Consider the following 19,410-nt stretch of genomic DNA (forward strand, 5'->3'; position numbering starts at 1 on the left):
TACCAATCTTACACGGCATTCCACATTCTTAAGCGAGCTTCATTATACGTGCACTATATCTGTACATCTTAAACACAGGTATGTACGGGGACCACCGAAGGAGGAAAAGCACGCTAATGAAAGAAGTAACCACCACCTTTATGCCGTTATTGTGATAACCCCCGGGTTAATGAGTAACCACACAGCACACAAATGATTAATCCTCGGTAATGAGGTTGTGATAAGACACACACGATCGGAACTATAGGGGTGACGTGACAATTAAGATGCTGTGGTTATCCACATGACTCGTGTGTGAGAGGCTCGGGTTCGAATCCCATCAACATACCCTCCACGGCAAAACCTCTATAATCTATCTGAGGTGACATTAATGATATAGAACGATAGAAAGAACGATAACAGAACGATATAAGTTTAATTGGAGTCCCCTGTAAAATGATAATGTTTGAGAAGTTTGAAGTTCACCATAATTGATATCTGTCACAATAATAATTGTATGAAACTGGAGGAAATGATAAAAAAAAAAGAAATAGTAGAAGAAATCGCATTTATCGCAGCTAGCTACGGTTGTTATAACCTTGCGTGGATGATGTTTGATGTATATATAGTGGCAAACTTATCTGCCAAAAACATGTGCTTTATAGTCATTTGCATCAAGCAATTATAGGAGAGGTTCTTAAGACAGTGACATCCTCACTTCACCCACCTGATCGATTGATATTTCGTGAAAAAACATAATTCCATAACTTTTATATTCCTAGTTAAATATCAGTGAAATTCTTCTGTCCAGTTTGACTTATTTATTCATCTATCTATCTATATATCTATCTATCTATCTATCTATCTATCTATCTATCTAATTATCTACCTATTTATTTATCTATCTATCTATCTATCTATCTATGAATTTATTCATTTAGTAAGTATTATTTTTCACAGGGTATCCCTTTCAGTTAAAAGACTATTTTACAAAGGGGCCCCGCATAAAAACCACACAAAATACATACAAATTTTCATACAGAATTACAGAAAAATCAAGTTAATATAAGTATAATAAATACAAACTGAATACAAAATTAAGATGATTTTAAAAAATGATAACTGGCGAAACGTAATTCGCAAAAAGGGTCCGAACACATCCATGCCGTCAATCCCTCGTTTGAGGCGAGTCCCCAACTGAGGTATACCCAAAGTGGGGTGCGTATATTTGTCGTTTGGGAGTTGGGAGTCGAAGTACTTGTTCATTGCAAATAAACTTTCTGCTCAGGCGTGACAAACCTGGAGGCCAAGCCAGGGTTTGATGACTCCAGCAGCTGTCGTATTACGTAAGAGCATGATAAGGATATCTGCCTGTGGCAGACCATTCAAGGTGAACTCAATTTTCTCTATCCTTTCTAAAGTTTTCAATTTTATATTCTATTGAGAAATTCTATGGTCATCCATTTTACATTTCAAACGAAAAAAATTGACCCGTAAATAACGAAAATACAGGAATAAGAAGGAGAGCATTGCCAGTTTGCCGGTGCTATTTGGCAGTGAGTTACAACGGGGAGGTGAGACTACTCCCTGGTTACAATCAGCCTGCTGACTGGATCGTTGAGAAAGCAGCTGTCGTATTACGTAAGAGCATGATAAGGATATCTGCCTGTGGCAGACCATTCAAAGTGAACTCAATTTTCTCTATCCTTTCTAAAGTTTTCAATTTTATATTCTATTGAGAAATTCTATGGTCATCCATTTTACATTTCGAACGAAAAAAATCGACCCGTAAATAACGAAAATACAGGAATAAGAAGGAGAGCATTGCCAGTTTGCCGGTGCTGACAATGTGCTATTTGGCAGTGAGTTACAACGGGGAGGTGAGACTACCTCCCTGGTTACAATCAGCCTGCTGACTGGATCATTGAGAAAGAGAGAGAGAGGGAGAGAGAGAGAGAGAGAGAGAGAGGGGGAGAGCGAGGGGGAGAGAGGGAGGGAGAGGGGGAGAGATGGGGGAGGGAGAAGGGGAGAGCAAAATGGAATGACAATAGTTCCGGTCACTACAGTACAGGCATGCTCTGTCTGCATACGCTGAATGTCTACACTCACACACACACACACACGTACACACACACACGCACCATGGAGCTACATGGCCCATGCCAAAACCAAAATAATCTCCTCCTCTCGCGGTGCCCCCCCCCCCCCCACCTCCTGTGGCGCTGTGGCGACGACTTATGCTTAGATTAGGCCAGGGTCAAGAAACAGGTGTTTTATATCTTTGACTTTAAGTCATTGATTGCCAAGATATGCACTGGCATTATTTACTGGGGTGTAGCCTCTTCAAACGAGAGATTTGCGTCATGTCCCTACCACCAAATGGAACCTACTTAATGATACACAAGCGACCCTTCTGCTTCGTCTACTACCGACACTATACCTTAGTTTAATATACAATATGCATTGCAATACACTTCTAGTATGGTTATTCTTCGGTTATTACCATAGCAAATATGATGATGCTAATTTAATGATAGATAAATTCTATGAAACAGCAATGTTTATGATAATGATAAAAAGAATTATTACAGTACTTACAATAATCATAATTACTATCGTCTGGTAGTGTTATCAATTGTTGAAGTAGTAGCAGGAGAAAAAGTAATATTTATTACCATTGTGTGTATAGCATTGTTATCATTTCTATCACTATCATAATAACAATAATTATAATAATAATAATAATAGTAATAATAATAATAATAATAATAATAATAATACATATGATAACAATAATTATTATTATTATTATCATTATTATTATTATCATTATTATTATTATCGTTATCACCATGGTAAATACGCCATGAAAACGGATATTATCGGGTTACATCAAACTTGGTAAATTGATTATGAAATTTTTGAAAACTTCCCAGACATGATTCTTTTGTATTGTCTCAGTGATGACGTAGACATCGAACATAGTATCAGAGGATAAACACTCTTGTAATATCCTTTGTACCGGTTGTTTCTCAAAAGTTCTGGAATTGAGTGTTCTGAATTTATTTCTTTATTTTGTCTTTTTATAATATCCGCACTCCATAATCGCGTGCATGCATATACGTTTCAATTTCCCACAAGTTGAAGTCTAAGAGCACTCAATTTACGTAGACAGGTTTAGACAACAATCATCTTCTGTTTCGAACAAATGTCTGAAAGAGAGTGTCAGTATAATTATATAGCTGCGTTGGTGCTTTTACGATATTTTAATTATCTCTTCTCTGCTCATACAATGGCATAACAAGAGTCTCTTGCTGCTCGTAAAAAGAAATTGACAATAATTTTAGTTGTATGTGTCTGGGATATTTTCAAATTTCAGACAATTGATCATGACATGGTATTAAAGTATATATCTTTTTCTTATCAGAAACAGTTTGGTATTTATAATTCTTGAATTGTTAATGATGATAATGAATAATGATTATATCTTGGGGTGTGTGCAACATAACAAGGCTATTTGGCTTTCTACGCACATACCATTTTTCGATTAACTTCACACACAGAATAATGATGTTGCTCTTGTGTTCTTTATGTACCTGTGCAATCTGTTTTCCCATGCCTTTTTTTTCTTTTTTCGTAATCTCACCTTCTTTTCATCAATGTTTTCATTGTTCTATATCTATAATTTTGTATAGAGTTTGTTCATATTCACATAAATTTTTGTATTGATATATTGAATCGGAAATAGAGATTAAATTAAATTGAATTGAACTGAACTACTCACTTATAGTTAAGTAGTAATATTGACTCGAAGGTTGGGTGTATGCTTTGCCTTTGATTCACATGTATTTTTATATCTATTTATTGAATTGGAAATAGAGATTAAATTGAATTGAATTGAACTACTCACTTATAGATTTGCCTGGTTGTAGTAGTATTGACTCGAAGGTTGAGTGTACTTTGCCTTTATACATAACGTATTTGACACAAAAAATATTTCAAGAACGGCGAATCTAATGGTATAATGTCATAAACATTCTTAACGTTGTTTGTTACTTTATCTTTTATACCTGCAGTACGTCATCAAGTACCGTCTAGCCCGTGAGGGCATGGAGCTACTGGTGAGTATTATTAAAACTGTGGCAGATACGAAATTGGATATAAAGTTTATTATACTTTATGATCCTTGTATAAATATTATGCATTCTTACCACGTGATACAACAACAGTTGTGTAATACATGATTTGTATTTGAAGAGTTTTATCGCAAAACGAGCTAACTCCATTCTTGTTAAGTTGAGATATTTGTGATTAAAGCTGCTAAAAACACAGAGAAAATAATAAGAAAGTACAGAATATTTTTAATCAGAACTTCTGGAATATTCCTTGTTATGCCACAAGTGAGGTATTACTGGAAAGGTTTAATTTTGCTCTATCTGATGACGAACTTACTGTAGAATGTTTAAGAATGGCTCTTAGTTCATTTTGCAATAAAACTCGTCATTTTGTTTAAATTATTGTTGGAATGATTGAAATAAATATCAATTAAACTGATCTGATCTGAATTACATGATGGGATCCACTTTATGAGAAGAAGGAGGGAAGACACAGGGCAAAGACAAGGCGGGGGGGGGGGGGGAAGAGAGGAGGATGGGGAGAAGAAAAGATAAGGATAGAAGAATCAGAGGAGAGTGGATCGAGAAGGAAGGAAAAGGACGGAGAAAGAAGAAGATGAGGGGAGGGGAGTACGGAAGAGGATCAAGAAGAGAATGAGAAAAAAAAAACCCGGAAAGAAGCGTAAACGGTCAAACAGACAGACAGACAGACAAACAAACAAAATAGGTGAAAAGAAATACACTCTAAAGATGAAATGTGAAATCAACATATTCACGTACTCCTCCAGCCTATTGTTGAATGTTTAAGTTAACACACAAAAAAAGGTTAAAATTAACACTCAAATTGTTGAATTACCGGTTCAGAAATGGTAAATCCAACATTTTGAGTGTTAAATCTAACATTTACACAAAGGTTCGAGGAGTAACAACATTTTAAACACTGATACATATACCATTTCAGTATTTAGGGTGTAGGTAGACAGACAGACAGACAGATTGACAGAAAGACAGAGAGCGAAAATGAGAGAAGTAGACAGCTATTAGACTTCATAATGCGGGTACGTTCACATCCGTAGAGTAATAAATCAATGTCTCCTTGTGCACCAGTCCAGATCAGATGCTTCGCCAAGCTGGATAAAATATATATATATATATATATATATATATATATATATATATAACGGAAAGCAAATACTCTCATAAAACGAATCCAGTCGATGGAGCTATGTACACAGAGCAATATACGCATTAATGAATCATTTTCAATATAGAAAACAGAAAAAAAAGTATAAAACGAATCTATACTTGATGATGAAATGGATAGGTGACGGAGTTCTCAATTCAGAATCGCGATCCGAGTAAAGTTCGATTCTGCCTATATGGAGTTTGAGCAAGGAGGTGGAAATAAAGCTCCGTGATTCGAGACTGTCACACGTTGAATTTGAGCGGAAACGTTCCACCCTGTCAATTATTTCTAGTTCAACTTGAGCAACCAGGGCTATTATAGTCACCAGCATCCATCGCTGACCTACTTGGGAGATATTTTGGGGTTCCTGCTGACAGACGAAATTCAAGACAATTAATTCTCTGATTCACGTTTCCCAGACAATGGTTTAATTCGTAACCAAATCAAAAGAGAGGAGAGTTGGCTGGGGGATGAGGGAAGGGAGGAGGTTTAAAAGTACTAAAGTTTTTGAGTGGAATTGGGTTGTTTTATAGCTACTTCGAAGCAGAATCTACCGACCGAGGAACAAAGCGACTACCGAAAACCAGTCAAGAAATAAACAAACAAACAAATGAACAAGGAAGCCAAGTATAATTCCTTAAAAACAAAAGAGGAATGTAGCAAAAACCAATTGGTATTATGGTATCATCAACAAAGAATGTGTTGGAAAAGTACAACTAACTCTTTCGAAGCTATCTCATTTTTCAGGCGACTCTTCCCTATAAGGTTGTACCTTGTCATTCGAGGTCTGAATTATCATTACAAGTGCACCCTTATTGATCCACGATGAAATTGATTTCTTCCAGACAAAACTGGCTTATATCAACGTACGATGAAAAAAAAGTACTACACATGCACGTATCGAAAATTGTGTCTAACATTATGCTTCGTGCCCATCGATAATAATTATTATCTTGACGAATGTTTGACACATGCTAAGAATCATTAACCAAAGTCTTGGCACTTATCGTCTTTAGAGGCGAAGTTGAAGTAGCAAAACGTGAACGTCTGGTTTTGTTAAAGTCGCAAGCCGTCTTTATGTTAGCAATTAACATTACATACAGGCTCATTTCAGAATTGAATATAACTTTGCCGAGCTCACATCAATCTACATAATTACACCGGTGTTACATCCATGTGAGAGTCCTACAGCGTATATAGGTCCTTTGGAAGATTTTGAAGAAAGAGCAAAATTGGGTAAAGATTTGGGGCATTTAACGGCTACTAATATTTCCAATACCGGGGCCATTTGTCGCTGATCCCCCTTTTGCATGTGGAGAACATTACCTTTATGCGCCCTCACACGCCCACCTGCTTTCTGTCTCTGAAGTGGTTAAGGTATAATCGGTAATATCAAGATTATTTACGCAGACAAAGAGGAGGTTATTGACATAATGTATCTTCAAATATCAGCTAAAGTTGGCCATTGACACATTAACGAGGAAGTGATCGAAATAACTTTTATGTAGTGCTCATATGCACTCAGAAGTAACTATCTAAAATTTGAACACGATTTTTCGAGAATTTCTCTCTACACATATTTGCCACTTCAATGTGCAGACAAAAAAGAAGAAGATAGTATTCTCAAAGAGAGGTTACTGTGATACAACGGTCTTTCTAGAATGAGGGAATTACGCTAATCAGTCAGTTTGTTGATCTCGGGACACCGGCCATTGCCGGCTAGCAAAGCAACGCTGTCATTAATTTTGGCATCCTCCCTGTAACCAATGTCAAACAAGTACCATTCTGAGAAAAGTCGAGTACGATCTCAAACGTCATGCCCGGTAAAACCTGTCATAGCTTTATGATACGTACAAAAATGACACATCACGAACTTTATTACACTGTGACAAAAACTTCTGCCTCCCCCCCCCCTCCAAATTGAAAATTGCAGCCCTCATTTTTCCAAGACCATAGGCATCATTAATATCCTGCGTTCTGATATTAAAACAGTGCAAGAACACATCTGTCGACTTCTTTAATACGTTGGCTTCTGTACAAAGTTTACGGGATGTCATCATAAACGAGTCAACAAGTTCCCTAGCCTCCTCCCCCCCCCCCCCCACACACACACACTCTCTGTGCTTGAGAATAGTGCTGGAGAATAGACCATAATTATATTCTTAATTTATGAACTGTGATGTGTATGCAACTTTCACTGGCCTCCATCTTGACTCAATAACTCAAAGAGGAAATAATAGTCAGGACCAGTGGTCTACAACTACCTCCACCTACATCACTACTGTTACTGATATTACTATTCTATGAACTGTGCTACTACTAAACGACAACAACTATGATGATGATGATAATAATCATAAGTTCCATTTTTTTGCCACCCCTATTACGAAGTTTCTCAGCCGCGCCTTAAGATAACAGTGAAAGCAACACTAACACGATGTTTCCCCATCAATACTGACGCTCGTCAACCTATCAACATGGTCGAATGACAATGATCAGTGGCGGATCCAGAGGGGGACGCCAGTCCGGAACATGCCCCCCCCCCCCCTCCACCCCTTTATTTTTCGTTTTTATTTCTTTCGTTAAACACAAAAACAAAAATAGAAAGAAAAAATTAAATGAAAGACGGAAGTGACACCAGAAATATTAGTCTCCCCCCCCCCCCCCCCCCACCCATTTACAGAATTCCTGGATCCGCCCCTGATGATAATATTAATGATTATGACTATCTTAATCGCGTTTTGTCTCCCAGGGAACGATTCTTGCACTGGACGACTTTGACCCTGAGGCCGATGCTGTTGCTCTGCAGGACGCCATCTCTGGCATAGGTGAGACAGGATTTCGTCTGCAGTTCCTCGTGTAAAGTAACTGGTCCGACACAATATTTTTGTAGTATTTTATTTCCCATAGAAATGTGTGCGAAACTCTAGAAGTAGAATAAGAAATAAAGTAAAAAAGAAACAGCACAGCAACAGAACCTGTCAAGATAACTCTCCGCAATTGAGAGGGGCCCCAAGTTTATTTACCCCAGGGCATCAATGAAACCTGTATGCCATTTTTTTTTCTAAGGGGGAGGGGGCATTGGAATATAGGGTTAACTCCATGCTTCCATTATTCCATTTTACGTGAAGTTCATTCACTGGCGAGCTGCCAACAATTCCACCCCCTCCCCCATAATCTCAAAGAAGAAATATCTGATGATATGAGATACATTTGTAACAATGTTAGCAGACTCTCAGTTTTATTCATAATTCTAGATCAAATCTCAGATAAAAAGTCAGACACTTCCATGTTGAATGTGATATACCAACACATGGCGTTAATGAATCATGGAGATTGATAACATGGGGATATAATTAACCGATCAAACACGTGGCGGTTAATGAAGTTAGAATTTAGCTCAATGTCCGGGGACATGAAGTGCTTTCGTGTTTCCCCTGTTAAAGGTAAACCTACTGTTTGTCATTGGGAGCAGTGATTTAAAAAATGTTTGAGTTATTACATTTGATGCACCTTTGTAGGCCAGTTGTATCGCGAAACATCCATCATATAAAAATTTCGCAATAAAGCATAAAATATAAGGATATCACTATTTTTCGCAATAAACCACAGCTGTAGGCGTGAAAAAAAGATAACTATTGTTCACATTTTGTATATTCAACAATATTTAATATTAGTTATTTTACATTTGGTTGTTTCTATACCTAACTTACATTCTAGAACTAATTTGAAGCACTAAAGCTAGTTTTTTTTTTTCCATCTGCATTAATGGTTAATGATGCCTTTAATCTATACAGGAACCGATGAGGACAAGATCATTGAAATTTTGGCCAACCGCACAAATGAACAGAGGCAGCAAATCAAATTCAAATTCCTGTCATCTTTTGGCAGGGTAAGTATCATCCTTATCTCCCTTCTTAAAATATTAGTCTACCATTCTAACAATTCATTAATGACTTCCTCTTCCTGCTTGGCTTACGGAATTCCCCTTTTTACATAATGATTAGTTTCTCCATATTTTACTCGTATCTTCCCTCTGTCGTGTCTGTTTTTAACATGATGGTGAAATTCTGTTACTACTCTCGTAGACATTGGTATAAACAACAACAAGGATTAGAGAAGAAAGAAAAAAAAAAAAACCTTTGTCAAATGTATTGTCTCTTTTTTTTTTCCTTGAAAAGGGAGAATAAAACCCAGCCCGTTTTGTTCATCCCCATATGACTAGCAAATTTTAGCAACCAGTATCAACCTGTCATGTATCATCCACGCAAAATTGAATGAACGATAATGAACCAAACCTTTTAAACAAACTTGACTTCATATCATAATTATTTACGTTTCAAAAACGCAATGGTGAGAATTAACTGAAGATTGATTCATTTACATAAGAATAAAAGTGAACAAGAAAGATGGTGTTTTTTAGATAAAAAAAAGATAGAAATGGTAACCACAATAAAGACGGCATATTCAATGGTTCAAATAGTATACTACCAATATAATATATGAGGAAAAGTTAAAAATATGAGAATGAATGAATGAATGAATGAATGAATGAATGGATGAATGAATGAATGAATGAATGAATGAACGAATAAATGGATGGATGGATGAATGAATGAATGGATGTATGAATGGATGAATGAATAAATGACATGAATTGGTAACACTCAACATTTCATAATTCCGCACTATAAAGCTTGGCTATTTAGGATAGTCCATTTATCAGTGGATGACATACATTTCGAACACTTGTTAATCAATTAACCTGTATAAATACCCCTTGTACTCCGCTATGTTTGACAGTTCATCAAAACGATAGCATAAAAATTCAATTGACAGATCTACTAATGCATTCAATTGCATTTATTACTCATTGACCGCCTATCAATAGATAACTCACAGTCTACTAGAAGTGCTGTGTTCTGTGCAAGTCATATGGGAATTTAATAAACTCTTTCTCCACTGTTTGATATTTCTATCAAATAGTATACCTACCGACATACACGTACCTGCAGTCCAGATGGCATGCAACGGGCAAGTGGTTGGCGAGCTTCCTGAATTCGTCATGTGGTCCTTTGCCATACACATTTGAAGTAATTAAAGGGTGGATGGTTGTTTCCTAACTTCAGGTTTCTAACATTTTTGGTGAGAAAATGAGAAACCTCTATGAAATATGAAAGAGCACGGGGTTCCAAGAGAAATTTAACATTTATTTGATGAGTATTGATTTTGAAAAGGCAGAGATATCCAAAACACAGCTATGCTAATAAAAGGTGGGACCCACATTTTATTACAATTGCTTTCTTTTACTTTGTTTTTGGATTTCCCAAACATTCCAAAACCATTTTTCATCAAATAAACTTTGAATTCCTCTTAGAATGGTATGCTCTGAACTATCTAAAAGAGGTTTCTTGATATCTCAAAAAAGTTAGAAGATCCTCATTTCCACCAGTACTAAACCATCCTTTTAGCATGTGACACTGCTATCGAACCAAGCTCAGAAGCTGTTGAATGTTGAGTTCTATCGCACATGTAGATCATGAAACCGGATCGTTATTTCCTTGTTTGATCGTAGAAACTGCAGGAGGAACTCCGCGATGAGGTCAGGGGAAGTCTGGAGAAGACGGTCGATGCCATGCTCGACCCGCCCGCCGTCTACGACGCCAGGACGCTGCGAGAAGCCATGAAGGTTTGTCAGGGGGCTTTCTTGGGGATAGATAGGAGGGCGGGGATGGGGAGGTGGGGGGGGGGGGGGGACGGGACTGGTGGAGAAATAACAGCGAATACATGAAATGAGAACGAACACTCGTTTTGAAGATGACGCTGTGAGGAAAAATGGGAAAAATGATAATATTGATAATGATTCAGGGCCGGCGCAGCCGTGGGGGTCGTGGGGGCTCGGGCCCCCACACTTTTTGTGCACCATACAAAGGAATACATAAGGTGTCATCACTTTGGGCCCCCACACTTTTTTCAACCCGGAAGTACGTAAGTGGCACTAAAAAGAAATAGAACGAGATTTTGAAATATGGCGGCGGTAAGGTTAGGTGTTTTGTCTGAAGACCTTTTTTTTAATAACACCCGGAAATGGGAGGGGAGAGAATGAGCTGAGGACCTTTTTTTTTTTTTTTTTTTTTTTTTTTTGCTTGTCAGCTGAAGAAACCCGGAAGTGGACGGGGAGAGATGAGCAGAGGACCTTTTTTGTTTTTTTTTTTTGCTTGTTAGCTCATGAAACCCGGAAGTGGGCCCCCACACTTTTGAAAACACTGCGCTGGCCCTGTGATTACTAATGTCGATGGCGGTCATTTTTTTTTCGGTTTTCATTTCGATTTTGTTGTCGTTTTCAGTAATAATCGTGGCCATGAGTGCTACGTTTAAGTCTTCAATAAGCAAGATTTAATAATGTAAGTACCGATAATGAAGACCAGCTAAAAATTGATATGTACGTATAGCAAAATAATGTAGGGGTTCAGGTTTCTCCATGATTTCATTACAAATAATTCTACAGTGAAATAATTATTGTTACACCTGGTAAATTCATCCCCCTCTTTCTGTTAGAGTATGATTCCGAAATATTACCTTGATGGACAAGTAAATCAATGCTGTTAACCCGTTACCTGCGAGATTCTGTAAGTCCCATTAGTCTGTTATTGCACTTTCTACCCGGTTCCCGTACGCAACGGGTTAATACACGCCTAAATACAGTATCTCTCGAATCCACACTGCCGCAAACATAATATGGCATGAATTCATAATACTTCACTGAATATATGTAAATTATGTTCACATCCATCTCTTATTCCACAGGGCTTGGGAACAGATGAGAACACTATCATTGAGATCATGTGCACGAGATTAAACGCGGTAAGTATTCAGATTTTATAAAATTGTCAATATCTTTAAAATTTTCATCCTTCATGTAGAGAAATTTCAATATGACGTATAGATTATAATTGCTAAATGTTCTGTCTACTTATAACTCTTTCATTATGCACTATAGCATCTAAACATTTCTTCCCTCTTTTTTGTTGTTGACCAAATTATACTTGATTTTTGTCCTTCTCATTTAAGTTACTCACGGGCTGATTTTTAAAGTGCGTTATCTATGTTTTGTTTTGCCATCTGTCTCCGTATCTTTTTCTGTCTGTCTGTCTGTCTGTTTGTCCCTCCCCCTCACACTATCTTACTCTGTAGACTTTCCTAAACTTGTATAGCGCTCATCGCTAAGCTCTGATAGCCTCACTTCAATCCGTTTCCATGTAAAGTCAGGCTGTCATTGTCGTATACTTCATCCGAGTTCGATCTTCCTTCTCTGTTTTCTCCCACTAGGAAATCGAGGCGATCAAGATGGCATACACCGCAAGTAAGTTATCAATTAATCACTCATATGGGAAGAAACTACCTCTAACAAAAATATTAGTACCAAGTCTGATTTCTCAGACAACTTGCTTTAACCCGTTCCATATTGAATGCCCATAGACTTAATGCGCAGGCCACAGGTTCCCGTACGGAATGGCTTAAGTAGGAAACTGTTTGAGACCTACATTATTCTTATACTTCTTTTCGCAGACTAAAAATCGACAAATCGCTATATTCCTCCTTGTAAAATTCATTGGTAAACATATCTTCGGAAATCTAAAATTTCTGTCGTTATGAAGCATGTAATTCGGGTGTTTGACATTGGTGTCAAGCATTTATATTTTGTATCGTAAGCAGATGAAAAAATCCGTGCTTCCTGGATATTTTCAGAAATCTTTTTCACCATGTGGACGGGTTTATCTTTTGTTTCCGTGGCACAGTGTAGTTTTATTTGTTATTTGCTGGTTTGTCGGTCGATTTCTTTGAGATTAAATGAGTGTGTATTAGATAGATTTGTATTGGCATTTCGTCCAGTAACTGGTTGGTTTCTTTGAGATTTGAGTGCGTATTAGACAGATTTTTGTTAGCATTACACCAATAAAAGATATTTTGTTTTCTCACAGTTTACGAAAGAGACTTGGCGGAGGACTTAGAGAATGAGACGTCTGGCAACTTCAAGTATCTCATGCTTGCCATCTGCGCGGTGAGTTAAACATTACTGGTCATGATCACTACACTGACACATTCTCAATTATGTTGCCATAATGAACTTAAAGAGCGCCCTCTTTTGTTCTTGTTCAAAAAAGAGAGCGTTCGTCAATAGATAATATATAAAAGTATGGCAGTTGGCTCTTTGTTTTAATTTTAGTAGCACTTCTTGTTAGCAAATTCATGCGCCTCTAAAAGCGTGTGCAATATCGAAATAATTAATTTTTAGAATATAATATTTGCAAGTGGTAAATGTCATGAAATTTATTATTTTTGTCAGGATTCACAGTCGTGCAACTTAGAAATTCAACTGTTTAGAGAACTAGTGTTTGATGTTTGCACTCTATCCACTTTGCGTGACAAGTGACAACGGTGAGCTAAAGAGCTGATGTTGTTTAAGATTAGACGTTGTGAAGTTAATCACAACGTCTTCTATTTTTCTGTTGGTGGAGTACTACACGTGCTTTTATGCATTTGGCGTTACTGGTAGTCAATAGTGTAAGATAGTGTGGTGCATTCAAAACTCTACACTAACCCCTTCTTGTGTAGTATGAAATTTGTAAGCATGCATTAAATCTTATTGTCGACGTTCAACAATGTTTGCTATTGATTTCATTTCTCCCGTTGTCGATCAGGGAGGTCGTGACGAGAGCGGCGAGGAAATCGATGAGGAGAAAGCCGCCGCCGACGCCCAGGAGCTCTTCGACGTAAGTGTGTGCGTTGTCTTTATCGGACACGCCCTCTAGTCATAACGATCGCCCCGTCAACTGTACAGGCATGCTAATCTGGAGACATTAAACAGCACATTACTTGAATATGAGACCATTCTGAAGCAAACAATTTTCACACAACAATAGATATGTACTCTTAAATGAATCCCACAAGGATTGGAACAATCATCCCCCAGCTTTCCTATTGATTCCCACTGATCAGTTACTGGCCATTCCCTTTAAGTAGAGAGAGGGTCAGCCGTGAGGGCTGAGTATTCGATGTTACATCCAGTTTAGCTCTTTGTGCGTTTTGAAAGCCGATTGGAATACAGGAAACCCCTTAGCTTTGTGCACACTGTCGAAAGTCCCCGCTAGAGAAAAGATTAATAAATTGCATGACCAGAATCATTCCAAAAGACACCTTAAGCTTTTCTTTTTTTTCACTGTACAGGAATGGTTCAGAGGGACGACGTAGCAATGTATAGATATCCACACTGGACAAAGTTAATTTATTAAATTAATTTATTCCCTAGTGTATTCTCATCGTTTGAGAAAACGGAATGGCCTGCAATGAATTGTGTAATAAGGCTAGGCTTTTCCCCTTAAAACCTACAATAATACCGTGTATAAAATGGCAATCTCATTGGTATTACGATCTCACTCAGAGCTTCTTCCTCTGTGGATATACATATATCATCTTTGAAAATGACAACTGACAGAGATCACCATGTATGTACACACTAAAAGCATTTCAAAATGTCGTCACTCTACCCTACATCGCTCACCATGCCTCACATCTACCTCTCTCCACACAGGCCGGTGAGGATAGATGGGGTACAGATGAGAACGTCTTCACTCGTATCCTAGCAACGAGAAGCTTCCCACAGCTTCGCGCTACATTCCTTGCCTACAACGCAGTGAGTATACATTCGGCCATGTCGTAAATAGATATATTTATATATATATATATATATATATATATATATATATATATATATATATTCCTTTTCATCTGTACAGTTCTCTTACTTTTCACTAATATTTCTCTATTAAAGTGACCTTTTTCTCTGTGTGCCTTTTCATTTCAAAGAAGGCTTTACTTGCCACTTGCGCAGCATTCAATATTAGTTAATGCTGACGATCAGTTGAATGCAAAGCGCAGTGATGAATTTAATGATAAACAAATAGACAAAAAGATACATACAATTGTGTATTATTCATACTTCATGTGATTTTTTTATTCATTGTTACATGTATTATCATTTCAATCAAATAGTTATTCTCTTGGCAAAGCAAAATTGTAATTGTCATCGGTACATGACGAGTATGATGATAGGTAGAATAGTATACTGATGATAACGATAATGATAAAAGTGATTATTAAAAATCATGCTTCTAATTCAAGTGATAATACTACTAATAATGATACTACTTCTACTCTTACAGTAATAATGTTGATGATGACGTCATTATTTTTGTATATCATTACTATCTTTATATTTTTTATCATGTATAATCATGACAATGAATAAACCGAAGAAGAAAAAGAATTAGTATCATCATTGATATTATTATCATTATCATGATTATCACGTACAATTTTTCCCTAAACCTGCCTCAGGTCGCTGGCTGTGACATCGAGGATTCGATCCGTGATGAGTGCATGGGTGATCTTCAGGACGGCTACCTGGCTATCGGTGAGAAAGAGATTTTGATCATTTCCTTTCGTTTCGTTTTATTTAATTTCCAACACATATTATTACAACTTCTGAATAATTTCCTAAATCTAAAGGTAAAGGTATTCAAACTGAAAGTTTCTTTTACATTGCATGTACCATATCAAGAGAATTCCTTAATTTCGGACCAGAAAAAGAGAATACAGATTTATCAAAAATAGTTCTGGTTAAAGGCAAATTAAATTCATTGGATTACCCGGTAGGATGTGAATGGACAATTTTATTTTTTATGAATATTGAGCCAAGTACAGAAGGGAGAGAATTACTATTAAACTTGCGCATTGCGATCATTTACGCACATTTGATTTCTATATTCTGTATGATTACTATACAGAGAGCAATTATAAATCAAAGCTTAAAAACTTCGTCACAATACATGAGCTATGTATACTTGTCATGATACTCATGAAAGGCTTATAATAATATGAAAGAAAAACAAAGCAAAATAGAATACAATCATCAAATCCTTTTGCTCTCCTGACTAGAGCATAGTTGGTCATGTCAATCAATAAATATTTACCTTGGTTGCAATCCTTCGACCCGTAATATGCCACCCTGTATTCAACCTGATATCCAACCTTAAAGATAATATAAAGTTTTGGTACCTCAAAAGTTTCCCTGAGTTTCCTTGTCTTGGTTTGTGTTTCAGGTTAAAGTACCTTTCATATAACTAACACTGTGAGAATTACTCGCCCCAAAGTGCTCTCATGTCTTAGTAATCATGCAATAATGGTTTCGTACCAGAGCAGAGCGGGCTCTGAAAAATTCGAACGAGCCGTTAGTTTGACTCAACGCGGTACCGCGACAATACACGTATTGTACGAAACCATTATTGCATGATTACTAAGACATAAGAGCATTTTGGGGCGAGTAAGTCTCACAGCGTTAGTTATATGAAAGGTAATTTAACCTGAAACACACACTAAGATTAGGAAACTCGGGGAAACTTTTGAGGTACCAAAACTTTATATTATCTTTAATGTATAATTATCAAGATACTTCCTGAAAGGTGCTTCCCGAACAGACTTTGCTTGGCTTTGCTAATAATATATGCCTTTGTCATTTCGTTTTTCTTTCTTTTCTTAGCAAATAGCGAAAGTTTTGAACTATTATTCGCTTGTTTGAATTTGCTTATTGTCCATTTATTGCTATGTATGTTTTCTCCACCAGTGAGCCGCTCCCGAGAGGTCGGCCAGTACTTCGCCGAGATCCTCCACGACTCAATGAGAGGAGTCGGCACTGACGAGGAAAAACTCATCAGGGTGATCATCTCACGCTCGGAGGTGTGTAGTTTGTATGACATCCCTTGGTATAGAGGCGGTTGTCATGGGGACAAGTGCTAATGGTGATGTTTATTTTTCTCCCGAGAATCATATCTTGTCCCTGTAAACACGCTTGTTGCCATGATGGAAGCTGTTATGATCATGTGGCCTTTAATGGTCACCAAAACTCATCCGCACTTTGTTATTCCCATTATCATAATCACCATCTCCATTAACGTCTCGTTTAATTTGATCATCATCATCGTTTGTAAGTTGTTATCGTCATGCTCAAGATTATCATTAACTGCTGTTTCCCTGAGTTAGGATGATCGTCAGTCTCAAAGATTGCATTCTTGTTTAGATTCTTCAACTTATTAGGTGATCCGAGAATCCTCTCGGATCACCTTCTGTATCTGTACTGATTCTTTGTTCTTCTTCTTCTTCTTCTTCTTCTTCTTTCTTTATTTCTGGACAAAAGTTGTGTATCTACGTACTCAAAAAGTACTCAGAGTATCAACTTCAAACTCATACCATATATGTATCATGTCCCAAAGACGACAAATCTAATGTATCATTGTGATTGGTCGATCGTGACGTCACTATGACGTCATTATATGAAAACACATTCTCACTCCTATCTCATTAATGGAATAGAATTTTTCAATGAAATTTACGTCACATATAGTTCAAGTCAAGCGCATTCTACTCATATAATCAAAATTCATATTTTCTCTTAAAACGTGCGCGTACGCGCGCGTTGAAATATTTGTATGCTCAAATCGAGCTCAAATTTTTTTTGCACACGTTTCAGACCATTTGGAGCATTTTTTGAAAAATTGAAAAAATTGGACGGACGCGTACGCGCGCGCGCATATACGCACGTACAGCTCATATGCAATAGAAATTTCCACTTTCTTTACACAGATCGGATGCCTGAAATGTCAAGGAATATTTCTACCAAGTTTCAAGTCAATCCCACTCAAAATGACGTCATACGGGTCCGTCAAAGTTGAAATTCCGCGCGCGCGTCAATGGCGATATACAGTGCAACTATGCCAAAAGACTGCCAATTTTAAATCCGATTTTACTCGTCAGGATGGACGGTGACCCCCCATTTTCTTTACATATTCTGAAAGCTGATGAGTTGTACATGTCATTTCATGGGTTGGCAATGCTGGAAAAATGATTAAAATATATCAAATTTCTTAATAAAGTTAAAAAAGTAAATTTTCAAAATGACGTCATCAAATTTCAAGTTCATTCAAGCATATCTCACTTATTCTTTAGTTGATTTTCGTCCAAATTTCAATATGTTGTAGCTTATTAAATGGTCTTTCAGATATATAATAACAACAATTTGATTAGATGACGGCATCACCTCGTAAAAAGGGATTTAAAGTAACATTGTTAAATTTGACCAGTTTACGTGTTATCTCTATGGGAGTGCAGTTTTTCTGGAAATGAAAACTGACATGACTATCTTTATCGAGCACTAGCTCACTTATGCTTCGGTGAATTTCTCCCATATTTTAGTATGTTGTAGCTGAGACTTTGGGCTATCGTAAGTGTGCCCTTCGTTTTTTCATACGGAGTCGGCATCATGCCCAAAAACTTGGTTGAAATTAAAGCTTATCTTCCATGTATTTTCATATTCCTTTCTTTCTGCAACTTTCTTTGCAATAACTCAAGAAAAACAAGCTCTATCAGCCCAATATTTTGCACATGTTTAGTTTATGTCACGTACATTATTTCATAAAATAACAACTACTTGATCGGGCACCTTCTTGGGTATGTAAATTAGGGTCAAAGGTCAAAAATGTTTCATCCTGTATCTTGGTGAATACATGTCTTATCTTTCCCATATTTTGCATACGTAAAGACCATGTTACAAGAATCATTTCACAAAATAACCACTTTTTGCTCAGACGCCATCTTGTCTGTGCAAAGTAGGGTCAAAGGTCATATGTACTTCTTTCTTTATCTTCATTATGACGTGTTATCTCTATGGGAGGGAATTTTTCTAGATGTGAAAATTGACATGATTGTCTTTATCGACGACTAGCTCAATTACCCTTCGGTGAATTTCTTCCAGATTTTAGTATGTTGTAGCCAATGTAATACTCTTTAAGTTTTGTGAATCAAAGTTTTAATCGGATGATGTCTTCACCACTTGAAAATGGATATAATGTAACCTTGTCAAATTTAACCAGTTTACGTGTTATCTCTATGGGAGGGTATTTTTCTGGAAATGAAAATTGACATGACGGTCTTTATCGAGCACTACCTCACTTACTCTTCTGTAAATTTCTCCCAGATTTTAATATGTTGTAGCTGAGACTTTGGGCTATCATCAGT

The 19,410-nt window shown here is 37.1% G+C and overlaps 1 protein-coding gene across 1 annotated transcript in view; it reads left to right on the top strand.

Moving 5' to 3' along the window:
• LOC139736819 (annexin A13-like) overlaps positions 1-19,410 on the top strand; it is a 28,109-nt gene that overhangs the window by 7,004 nt on the left and 1,695 nt on the right. Inside the window, exons 2-12 of the mRNA XM_071647481.1 lie at positions 4,056-4,100; positions 8,033-8,108; positions 9,078-9,172; positions 10,856-10,969; positions 12,088-12,144; positions 12,610-12,643; positions 13,263-13,342; positions 13,983-14,054; positions 14,873-14,974; positions 15,679-15,754; positions 16,964-17,076. Of these exons, the coding sequence (XP_071503582.1) occupies positions 4,056-4,100; positions 8,033-8,108; positions 9,078-9,172; positions 10,856-10,969; positions 12,088-12,144; positions 12,610-12,643; positions 13,263-13,342; positions 13,983-14,054; positions 14,873-14,974; positions 15,679-15,754; positions 16,964-17,076 (864 nt within the window). The remainder of the gene's footprint in view (positions 1-4,055; positions 4,101-8,032; positions 8,109-9,077; positions 9,173-10,855; positions 10,970-12,087; positions 12,145-12,609; positions 12,644-13,262; positions 13,343-13,982; positions 14,055-14,872; positions 14,975-15,678; positions 15,755-16,963; positions 17,077-19,410) is intronic.

Source organism: Diadema antillarum, unplaced genomic scaffold (assembly GCF_040938485.1).
Source record: "Diadema antillarum isolate AM-2024a unplaced genomic scaffold, OU_Dant_1.0 seq00000663_RagTag, whole genome shotgun sequence".
In the NCBI taxonomy this organism is placed as follows: domain Eukaryota; kingdom Metazoa; phylum Echinodermata; class Echinoidea; order Diadematoida; family Diadematidae; genus Diadema; species Diadema antillarum.